We start from the raw sequence: 12,407 nt of genomic DNA on the forward strand, positions 1-12,407 counted from the left end.
CATACAGACTCGATGGGTGGACTATTATGCGAGTGAAAATCTGCCTGGACCATCTGGCTCAGACAGCAGAGGCCAACTGTTTAAAGTCAAGGCAGTGGTCAGTGACTTGCGACACTGCCCAGGGATTCAAACTGGGGCTGAATATGTATAGTAACTTCACCCTGAGCCTGGAGCATGGGATTGAACGCACCCTGGCAAGGTTTGCAGATGGCACCCTGAAAGGCAGGGCTGTCATTCAGACAGGCTTTGATGATAGCCTTTGAGAAAAGGCTTCAAGAAGCTGGAAGAATGACAGGAATCTCATGAAATTACAGAACAAAAATGCAAAGTCCTATACCTGGAACAGGATCATCCCATGCAAAAAGTATTTGCAAGGTGGCAGCTCTGATGAAATGACCTGAGTTCCTGGTGAAACACAAGTGGAGTCAGTGGTGTACTTTGCACCATTGAAGGCTTACCTCCTTATTGGGTTGCATGAGCAAGAACAGAGCCAGAAGCTAAAGAGAGAGAGTTAAAGAATTCATCTACTTGCCACTCAGGAGGTCCCATATGAAATGCTGTGTCCATTTTACGGTATCCTAGCACAAAGGAGATTGACATTGACAGAGTAGAACAAGTGCAGAGAAGGGCCACTAAAATGGTTAAGATGCTGAAGAACATATGTATGAGACTCAAGAATGAGGAAAATGGATTTTTCAGCCTGGAAAAGAGGAAGTTATGAGAAAATCTAACGGTGCTATTTAGTTTAGGAGAGATGAACCATAATCATTTTATAGGTCCACAACAGGAGAACAAGAAATGGACACAATCTGTAAAAAGATAATTTGAATTGGACATGAGAATGAGGGCAGCTATGCGCTAGAACAGGTTTCCAGAGAGGCCTTAGAAACTCCATCCATAGAGATACTAAACTGTCAACTGGGCAAAGCCCTGAGCAACCTGACCTTTGGTTCATAGCTTTGAAATTGTCAGTGCTTTGAGCAGGAGTTGGACTCAAAGGGATTGGATCACCAGAGGTCCCCTTCAAGCATTGTATGGTTGAAGATTTCAAACTTCTCCTTCCTGATGAAAAGTTTCCAAAAGAAGAAACTTCAAAAGCATTTACCAGATCCTGCCATCAAATTGATATAGCAATTGCTACATAATTGAAAATGAATAAAGATCAGCATATAATATCTACCTCTGAATGTCAGCTCTGGAGAGTCATTGCTTCTGAAATGTGACTACAGTTTTAAATGGTGCAGATCTTTAGTCAGTACATTAGTACATTTACATTCAGAAAGTAAAAAAAAACCAAACCAAACAAACAAACCAAACAAAACCCCCTTCAAAATAAATTTATTTAATCTGCCATTTTAATATTGTCTTAATATTTTTAAATTATTTCATATCTACATGTTTACCTCTGCAAAAAGGAACTGGAAAATCCCATGATGCGCCATTTCCAGGACTCACAATACATGTCAACATGGCATGGCCTTCTAGGATGTACCCAGAGATACAGCTATATCGGATTTTATCTCCAATGTTGAATCTTGTTCCATGAAGTACTCCTTTAGGTATTTCTCCTGGGTTGCCACAAGTATGACTAGGTAATACTGTCAAAAGAAAGAAGGGAAAAGTTTAACAGTTAAGACCTGCAAAACAAACAAATAAATAATTTTTAGTATTTTTTAAAACAGTATCCCTTATACAAAAGTCAAAATCAGGCTATGCAATGTATTTTCACAACAGATATCAGTTTGTAATACACATCACTTTCAAAGCTAATTTCAAACTCAGTTCTTTGTTTAACAGTCCTTCAGTTAATTACTTTACAGATTTATTTTCAAATAAGGTATCCTATAAATCTTGCTGTTTCTCCCCAAGCTGTGAATGAAGTAAAATAATGTTTTATTTAATTCTTTTTGGTAAATATTGCATAAATATTCATACAACTTCATTATGGATCCAGGCAGTAGAAGATACTTTATATACAGTTTTCATTTTAATTATTAGAATAGCAATTTAAAAGTACCCAATAATTAACTGGTCTCTGCAGGTAAATTAAAATCTAAAGTATACATTAAAAGTTTGATTTTCTGCTTATTTTAAAATTACCCCAGGTTCTAGAAAATAAATTAAGTCAATCTTCGTTAACAGAAACAGAAAATTAGAAAGAATCAATGCCTAAGCAGTGACTTTGGGCTGATATGAATGGACATCTTGTTTTCTTTCTTGTTGCAGGAAGTCACTACCATCTGTAAGAATTAATTATTTTAAAGAGATTGTTTTAAATAGTTATCACTTTAAAGATGATACTCCTCCACCTAGAAAAAGCAAAAGTGTGTATTGGGGAGGAGGAAAATGTAAATGCTTTTGTTCTTAATTTCATATGAAAGTTATTAATGGCATGCCATTCCTTTCATTGAAGTAGTACAAATTAAAATTGTTTTATTTCCTTTAGAGTACAATAAATAAGTGCAGGAAGTTGAAATATGTCAAGAACAGCACATAAAAGATAAGTGTGTTCATCAAAGAAATGGTGGTCTGAAAACCTCACATCTAATTCAGGTATCATTTCAGAAACTTCATGTTTCATGAACAAATTCTTTCATCCCATACTTCTCTGTCTTCACTTTACCCACCTGTAGAATAAACATCACCATACTAACCTTACTAACCTGCATGTTAGGAGGATAAATTGCTCAATACATGCACATCCTCAGAGTGTTGTAAAGCATTATATCAATATATCAATGCTAATTAAGCCCATTATACCATGCAAGTTCAATTATTGAATGCCCACCCTTAATTCATTACTCAAACAGTTAGTCACACTGGCATTTAAATGTTCATAATTATACTAAAGTTACAACACAAATTATGTAGGAAAATTTCAAAAAGGCAAAAAAAACATAAAGCTAAAAAAATAAAATGGGACAACACTTTCACTTACAATATCGTTTTAAGAGAAAAATCCCCAAATCTACAAATATTAACAAGGTAACAAAAGCCACATAACACTCTAATGAATGATGAGTTAGATAAATGCTCTACCAATGCTGCAGATCAGAAATCTAAGAATTCTGTGCATCACACATAAAGGTTGCTCAGCGAGTAGGTACCAAACCCAGAAGCAAACAATATGATTCCCAATTTCTTTTGTGCTGTTTCAGCAGCCTTAACAGAATAGGGTATTTATTTAGATGTACTCATTCACATTGGAAAGAGAGTCAGTGTTTGATTCATACGTATGATACTAAATACATATCAAATAAAAAAAATTGATTCTAAAACATCAAAATAATTGGAATAAATTAAAAAGATACCAATTTACATTCCAAAAACTTGGCAACAATAATCCATTATATGCTACAGCATATACTGCTATATGCTATTGTATGTTTTATAGCACTACTAAAAATGTTACTTCTCCCTTGGCACAATTTTCCCTTTTGCTGCTTTGCTTTGGTAGGTTAATACAGGTAATTTTGCAGGACAAGTCAAACAAAAAAAGATGTATGACATGCTTTCACATAGGAGAATACCTGCATTTGAATCAAGAATCTCTCTTCCTGTTATTTTCAAATAAAAAGATTTAAAAAAAAAACTTTAATATAGTTTCATCATAAGATCTGGTGTACACAGCAATATTTATACAATCCAAAACTCAACATTTATTTTTATGAGTGGGTGTTCTAGATAGAAAAAAATGCAGTATTCAAAGTACTATGATTTTGATAAACTGCATTCCCAAGGAAAACACATCACAGCAAATCTACATCTGCCATATACCTGACAACTGGCACTGGCTAACTGTTGAAATTGTATAGCAGCAAATCAGTCTTCTAACTGTGTAGAGAAGGTCTCCTACAATATGACTGCCTCTTCCTACCACTATACCTGTCAAGAACCCCAGAAAAAATGAGACTTGGCATCCTGAAACTGGCACACATTTTACTGCAACCTCCTAAAACCCAGTAAAAGATGAGTGATCTGAGAATGACAGCCATGTTCAATAATAGATTCAATAGTTCACAAAATTTCACCTCTTGTCAAGATCAAGCATTCAACGACATTATTTATGTGCTTTTCTAAAACTTTGATTGAAGTATATTGAGGTAGCCACACAATTTCATCTGCACAGACTGTACTGGTTTTAGTCAGTACCCAAGATGAATTATTTGAAGGTTGCTAACAAAATAGTTTAATCTTTGGATTATAAGAGTTCTATCTGACCAAAGCTATATCATATACAAAGGTTACATGTGTCCATCAAGCTTTAACTTCATTGCCAAGTTTTCAGTAAAAGACCCATATTTTTTCTATAGTAGACCTATTTTGAGGTCTATTGTCAATAGGATTGAGAATCTGCAGTCACTTCCCAGAGGAAGCTCATAGAATCACCAGTGTCACAGCATCTTTCATTATCAAGATGCTTATTTAATGAAATAATTTGATATTCCCTATGTGTTGAGAAGAATTATTAACTATACTACAGAGAAGCACTGAAGGCAATAGATTTTTTACACTGACCTAACATTAAAGTATTCTCAGATAGTGTGCTCTTATGCCATTTTTCTTCACTCAAGTCCTTCCCAGGTTTTAAAAGAAAATACTATAGTGTTTGGAAAGGGATCTGTTTAGCCTTAGTATTTTAAAAGCAAAAATATGTACAATGGGAGAGCAGAACAGATCCACCTACTAATACTTCCTCCTTAATAGTCTATCTTCACCATTACAACAGACATACAAACCTGTGGGGACTTCACTTCTTAGCACAGATCAATCTGGAGCAATGTGTAGCAAGATTTATTCATGAAATTAAAGCTAAAAGATAGGCCTTCCTCATATATTACCTGTATCTTTCTAGACAGTTAAAATGTTTGATAATTTCACATAATCAAAATCCATAATGCAATTCATTACAGAAATAAAATTTCAAAGGTTTTAACTCACTATTTTAACTATCTGCATGCTATACATTTATTTTTTTAGAAAATAATTAAAAACATCATAATCTATGAGCTAAAACATAACACTAATCTTCATGACAACAGTGTCAAAATGCTACCACAGCAGGACTGTAAAGAGTTGTAGAGAAATGGCACAATTTTTAGTGATAATCAATTAATTAATTATTAAGTTATTATAAATTAGTAATTAATTAAACGTTGTTAAATAAACTCATATTTACAAGTTATTCTCAGATAGGCTGTCTCAGATCATTTATTTACACAGCCTTTACTTACTTACTTAACTTACTTTACTTACCTACTTACTGTAGTACTCTTTCTAAAGCTAAACTCCATATTTATTTGCAAAAAAGGCCCCTTGAAAGCATATTCACAGCACCTTAAACATAGTAATCCTTTGCTTTCACTTATGCAGAGTTTCCTTGATTTTGTTGGAGATACTAGATTTCACTACCTACGCCTTTCTGATTTATCATAACAGAGAAATCACACAGAATTAGACAGCAGTTGTTGATAATGAAAAAACCCCAAAATATAAATGGTAGCTGTCATTAAACTGAATAAACCTTTGAATTATTATTTTATTCCATATAAGTCTTCTTACTATGATAATCACACTAGAGTGCAAGAGTCTTTAAATACACAATAAGCAATGCCTATGTTTTTCCCATGTTTACTTCAAACCCATCATGTCAACTGCTGCCAACATAATGTCCTGTATTCATAAGATGGTTTTGTACTTTTGTTTAAAAGGTCAAGTTCAAAAAACATACTTTCTAATATATTCTGAAGGTTTTGAGGTCCCCGGAACACCAAGTCCTATTAATTTTTACCTGCGTAAGGCATCTAGATTTGAAATCAATTATAAAACTGTAAAAATTAACTTCCCTGCTTTTGCTGAAAGTACTATTCAGAGGCTCAATCTGACAATGATGTCAGGAGAACATGATGGAGTTATTTTTTTTTTCCCCTAAGATCTCACGATCCTAAACTAAATTGCAAAGATTCCCTAGAGGCCTTAACAGTGAAAAGCTCACACAGCTTATTTCATTTAAAGATAACAGTTTCACCCTTCTGTGAATCAGTTGCCCAGCTCTTATAGGCCAGTGACACACATGGTAGTTGGAACTTGACAGCAACAATTCAAAGAGAAGCTTAATTCAAATTTGGAAAAATAGGAAGGGCAAAGAAGAAAGGAAGGACCAAGATGCACGTTTTCTCCTTCATTTATTTTGATAGCTTTACAAGACTCTACACATGCACATCTTATTTGCTCTTTTTTCCTGTTCTTCATGATACAACTGGAAAAGTTTTCCATATTGCACCTAAGTTCAGTCAAATACAAGCTTGCCTACTTTTTGCTGTTCCATAGTCCCTTTATTACAGTCCCCCACGTGTTTCCTAACATCACGTTCTTACACTGGTGGCCACAGACAAAACAATACACAATGAAAAAAGCTTAAGTTAGGAAGAAGTCAGAAAATCCCTTGATATTGGACAGCCTTGGAATTCTAATACTGGGAGGAATTTCAGAAGCTCTGTGGAGATAATCAGGGTTACCGAAAATTTCATGGCCTATGCCAAGATGGTTAACAGGTGTAATGCACAGCCCATGACACCCTGTTCACATGGCTACATTAAGTATGTACTTTGTGGTTTCATGCATAAATAGAAGATATACAGAAATCTGTATATTTCCAGAGGAACAGAATAAAATAATTTTTGAGGAAGGTAATAACTACACGCGTTATGAAACCAGAACAACAAAATATGGTAACAAATAGGACAGGAGAAAATGCTAGATTTTCTTGCAAGAATGGCACTAACACTAAAGTCTCTGCTCCAATTCAGAAAAGCAGCTTCATTAGAAAAGGCACTCAGGGAAAAAAAAAAAATAATAGCATTTCAATCTACTGAACTAAAAGTGCTGTACTGAACAAAAGATGGACTTAGATACTTATATGTATATACATGTAAAGCTATTTTCCAGTATTTTCATAAATCTGTTCTAGAAATAATATAATGCATTTTTTTAATGTGTAATAATGAAATTTGCTTGGAAAAACTAATTCTAAAGAATTCTAAAGAATTCTGTATACCTGTACTTGCCATTTCTACATCAAAAAAGACTACAGAATCAATATATTTGATTTTTTTTTTAAGTTTCTAATGTCTTACATTAAACTCCATTGCAGTACATTTTGACCTTTCTTTTTTAAAATAATTCCAAATATTGAATCAATTGAAAAGCGGGTAATATTTCACTGTCAATTTATTAAAAAACTTTGCCCTTTCTAGTTCCAGAAGCTATGTACAATGAATAGTTAATTGATCTACCAGCACTGATTTCCACATTAGTATTGAACACTGTAGATGCATGTCGGTCATTTGTTAGAGGACAGTACCATGACAGAAACTGCACAATCCTATCCTTCACAAAATTCTTCTTTATTCTCAAAACCAGCATGGCCTGCTAACTTGCTTTCATGGATATCACACTTTGTGGAAAGCGAAAGAGATGAAAAAGCTAGAGCAGGTTGCTCAGACCATGTCTGTTTCAGTTGTTAGTATTTCCAAAGGTGAAGACTCCCCAGGGTCTCTGGCCAACCTTTTGCTGTGTATGATCAACCTCACAGAAGTAATAAATAAATAAGTTTTAAATAGATAATTCTAAAAGCTTCTTCTTATGTTTAAACAGATTTTCCTGTATTTCACTTTGTGTCCATTGCCTCTTCTCTTGCCAGTGGCCATCACAAGGAAGAGTCCACCTGCATCATCTTTACCACTCCCCAGAAGGGACTTTACAGGCCTCAATAAAATTCCCCTGAGCTTTCTCTTCTCCAGGCTGAACAATCCCAGATCTCTGTCTCTCCTCAGGTCAGATGCGCCAAGTACTTAACATTCTTTGTCATCCTTTGCTGGCCTTGCTTCTGTATGTCCATGTCTCTTGCACTGGGGAGCCCAGAACTGGAAACACAACTCTAGGTGTGGTCTCACCAGTGCTGAGTAGAAGTGAACAACCACCTCCCTCAGCCTGCTGGCAGCAGTCTGCGTAAAGCAGCCCAGAAGACTGTTGTTCTTTGCCACAAGGGCATATTGCTGATCCATGGTCAACAAGTTGTCCCCAGGTTCTCTGCAGAGATGCCTTCTAGCTGGCAGCCCCCATCTTTCACCGATGCCTGGGGTTATTCATTCCCAGGTGCAAGACTTTGAATTTGTCCTTTTTGAGCTCTGTGAGATTTTCCTGCTCCTCCATCCTGTTTAGATCCTTTTGAATAGCAGCCAAACCTTCTGGTATATCAGCCATTCTTCTGAGTTCTGTATCACCTGGAAACTTGCTAGGCATGCACTCTGTTGTCCAACTCATTAATGAAGACATTAAACAGTACTGGGCCCAAAAAAGACCCCTTTTGTACTTCAGCAGTGATGGACCTCCAGAAAACTGAGTATCTTTTCCACATTTTAACTTCCAGTTCAACAGTAAGCTGGAAGAGCCAACATGGAGTCACTAAGGGTGAATCATGCCTAATCAATCTGATTGCCTTGTTTGAATAGATGACTGGCTTAGAGGACTATGGGAGAGGATTGGATGTTGTATATCGTAACTTCAGCAAAGCTTTTGACAAGGCTCTCTGTAGTAGCGTTGTAACAGATCCAGTGGAGCATGAAATGGCAACTACGCTGTAAGGTAGGCGGAAAACTGGCTGGACTGCAAGGTTCAGAGTGTTGTGATCAGTAGAGCTCAGCTGGTAGTTAGTTGCTACTTGATTCCTCAAAGGTTCATAACACAGCTGTTATTCTTTAATAACTTTTATTGCAATCGGAAATGGAATGAACCCTCCTCAAATTCAGGATGACACCAAACCAGTGAGTAGTCCATACATTGAAGGGCAGGACTGCCATTCTCCAGGTTGTTGAGATACCTTTGAAACATTGTGACACAAATACTGAGAAATTAAACAAAGAAAAATGCAAAGTTTTGTCCCCAGGACAGAGTAACACCATGCAACTATATAGTGTGGTGCCAGCTGGCTGGGAAGCAGTTTGGCAGAAAGGGAAATGGCAGCAGTGTGCTCTGGCAGCAAAGACAGACAACTGCACCTCAAGCTGTAGAAGAGTAAAAGAGCATCCAGCAGACCAAGGGAAATTATTCTTCCCCTCTACATTGTGCTTCTGAGTCTGTGGCTGGAGTACTGTGTGCTGTCTGAGACTTCCCAGTACAAGGACAATAACATACCAAATCAAGCTCAGTGGAGAGCTACCACAATGGTCAGGGTTGGAGCACTTTTCCTGTGATGGGGGACTAAGAGAGCTGGGCTTGTTCCACCTGAAGAAAAGACTGCTTTGGGAAGGGGGAATCTTCATACTGTCTCCATATTCTTTGGGAAAGCACAGAGAAGACTTTTCTCAAAAGTGCATAGCGACAAGATGGGATGCAATGGATGCAAATTGCAACAAAGGAAATTGCATGTAGAACTTAGAATGTTTGGGTTCTTTTCCAGCTTGAGAACAGGAAAGGATTAAAGTTGCCCAGACAGATTGTGAAATCTGGCCTTGGAATGCCCAAATTGCAACAGGACAAGGCCCTATGAAACTTCATCTAACTTGGTCCTTCTTTGGTGTAGGTGAGTCAGTATTAATCAAAAAACCACCAGAGACCCTTCCCAGTGTAAATCAGTCTATGATTCCATCTTCAGAAAATAATCATAAAACAATTTTATGTATAAATTCTGATATTTAAAAAGCCCCCAGTATAATAAAGATAAGGTGAAACCATATAATAAGAAAAATAGTTAAAAGGAATGCCTCCCACAGGAAGCGTAATTCCAAAATTACTCTACACTGGTACTAGCAGTAAATTATTTTTTTCTCTATATAATAATTTTGTTATGATATTTAATAAAGGCTTCTGCGAAAACTCAATTTTTAGTCTATTTAGTGTATATGTATCATACATACACACACACATACGCACATTACATTAGAACAGTAAGCCTTCAGTTTGAATGCCTCCAGTTTTATGTTTTTTCTTAAAAGTTCTCAGGATTTCTCCAAAACCCCTTCCAGCAGCTGACATGTCAGAATACAAATCTGGCTCAATACACTGATCTGAGCTAACTATTAAACTGGGTGGGGGGTGGGGGGGGAGCAGAAGAGAAATATACATCGAATTTTCACCTTTATTCCCCCCGCAAAAAAAAAAAAAAAAAAAAAAATGAAATGAGCAAATTTTCCACAACCCCAGAGCTATGAAAAATCATGATCAGAAATTACTACTAGAAAGGCAGTACCAAACATTTGGTCATTTGCACATGGGCACATACACAGAGCCATGCAGACACACAACTCACCTTGGAAGCTTTAGTCTGCAAGTTATCTAACACTGAAAATTTGCATCCTTCTTAAAAATAATTTCATAAGAAATTAATGCAATTTGTTTTACTGTAGGGGTAGGATGAGTTCACTCACAGAAACCAAAACATACAAAATACAAGCTCCTCTAATACCTAATAATTAAGCCATATTTACACTTCAAGGTGCCAAACATAGCACTCGAGAATCTACAGAGCACAGAAACGCAGAGTGACACATCAAGTATGGCCCACTATTTATCTGTTGGCAACTTTTTTGTTCAGACTTGTTTGGCCTATTTGAGATTTTTAAGAAAAACAACCAACCCAACAAAAAAACCACAGTGTTATCAGCTTACACAAATAAAGCTGTTATGTTTATTATTGTTAGCTGAGCAAGCAGAAACCTGTAATTTCACAGAATCCAAGGATAAGAGGAAATCTGTTCCCTGTTATGTGTTCATTTCTGCATTTGTGCACTCATAAATCATTGCAATATTTTCTGGATAAAAGAATTGGATCATATCACTTTTGAAAGATACAGCTTTCTTGTTTTACAAGCATTTACCCAACTGTGTCTGTCTGTATCTGAGGATGTGCAAAATTGTATTGGATTGCACAGCTATGAAAATCATTTGGGAGTATGCAGCAACTTTGAAACTCTAATACATCTTCCACGTTGAGATTGATATTTTAATTTTCTTGTGCAGGTAATAACGAAAGATTGATGGATTTTATTTTTAGTGTGTTTACTTTTATTATAAAGTATGTAATAAATGTCTTGCTGTTGGTTATAAGACCATAAAAGTCAATATTGTACAAACAATGCCAGAAAACTATCAAGTACAAAGGCAATTTGAAGTTAAAGCTAAAACTTTCTATTACCTCATACTTATTTTGCCTCAGATGTACTACACACTCTCCTAGATGAGCTGAGATCAGTGAGCAATATTTCTAGATTTTGGTCTTCTCCTCTTGAAACAGGAGAACGGGCAGAGCATGACAGTCGAGGATGAGGCTATAAAAAGCATTTGTGGCTGTGCAAAATTTATAAATGGAAATTTTGCCAGCTACCAGATATAGAAAGTAATTAGTCATATTCTAAAAAATATCAAAATCATGCTTTTCCACCTCCTTTAAAAGGTTCAGTGCGTTCTATGGTCTGTCTTAGTTTGTTAGTACGACCATCACAAGTGTGTGCAACACCTGCCCTTCTCATTCTGAGAAAGACCATGGTAACTTTTTGGCAATGAAGCAACTCCTGTTTACTCAGCTATCCTTCCACAGTGTTACTTGCAAACTGTCAACATAAAAAATATAATTGGAAAACTACCTCTAGCTCACCACTTCATGTACAGTAACAAACAAAACCAAGCAAATACCCTTTTTAACAAGACTACTTTTGAAGATCCCATTAGACCAAAGACCTACACTCAAGTCATAAAAATCAAATCCATCCTGTGCTTGAAAGCCAATAGGATAAGAAGGTAAAAATGACAGTATCTCTGTGTATTAAACAACATACTTATCAAACAGAAAGACAAGTACAGGAAACTACAAAGACCTTATCTGGAAGCCTGCATACAAATCTGATTCCCATGTTCAAATAAAAGTAATTCAATCTAAAGCAAATGCAGACCAGCCTTACTAAAGTGATCAAGAAATTGAAAGCTTTTAAGAGGATATTGGAAGATTTTTACAACTATGATGTGAGAAATGATGATTTCAATGCAGTCACTATGAAGACACTGGAAGGCAAACACCAGGTCATAAGAAATATTATACAAACTGAAGGTAAGAATGGGACAAAAATTAAAGTGCATGAATGAATCACAGTTGCAAGCAGGTTGAAAATGCTAAGTATTCTAGGCAAAACATGAAACTATTGGGCAGTTTCCATACAGTCCTATGGACTTAGGACACTGAGGGGAGTATGAATAGTCTGAAACTGACCTTAATTTATAAATCAATTTTAAATAGAAATGACTCCCTATATCTTAAGGAGCATGATCAAGGAATGCAGAAGTTACCTCATCCTGTCACCATAACTGGAGACAAAAGGTTTATGAGATCCACCTGCACACCTCCTATCCTGTCA

General features: G+C 36.1%; 1 protein-coding gene across 1 annotated transcript in view; it reads right to left on the reverse strand.

Annotated features, from left to right (window-relative positions):
- Positions 1-12,407, reverse strand: part of CSMD1 (CUB and Sushi multiple domains 1) — a 1,210,601-nt gene that overhangs the window by 638,805 nt on the left and 559,389 nt on the right. Inside the window, exon 4 of the mRNA XM_037392820.1 lies at positions 1,404-1,598. Coding sequence (XP_037248717.1) covers positions 1,404-1,598 — 195 coding nt within the window. The remainder of the gene's footprint in view (positions 1-1,403; positions 1,599-12,407) is intronic.

The sequence above is a fragment of the Falco rusticolus genome, chromosome 6, assembly GCF_015220075.1.
Source record: "Falco rusticolus isolate bFalRus1 chromosome 6, bFalRus1.pri, whole genome shotgun sequence".
In the NCBI taxonomy this organism is placed as follows: domain Eukaryota; kingdom Metazoa; phylum Chordata; class Aves; order Falconiformes; family Falconidae; genus Falco; species Falco rusticolus.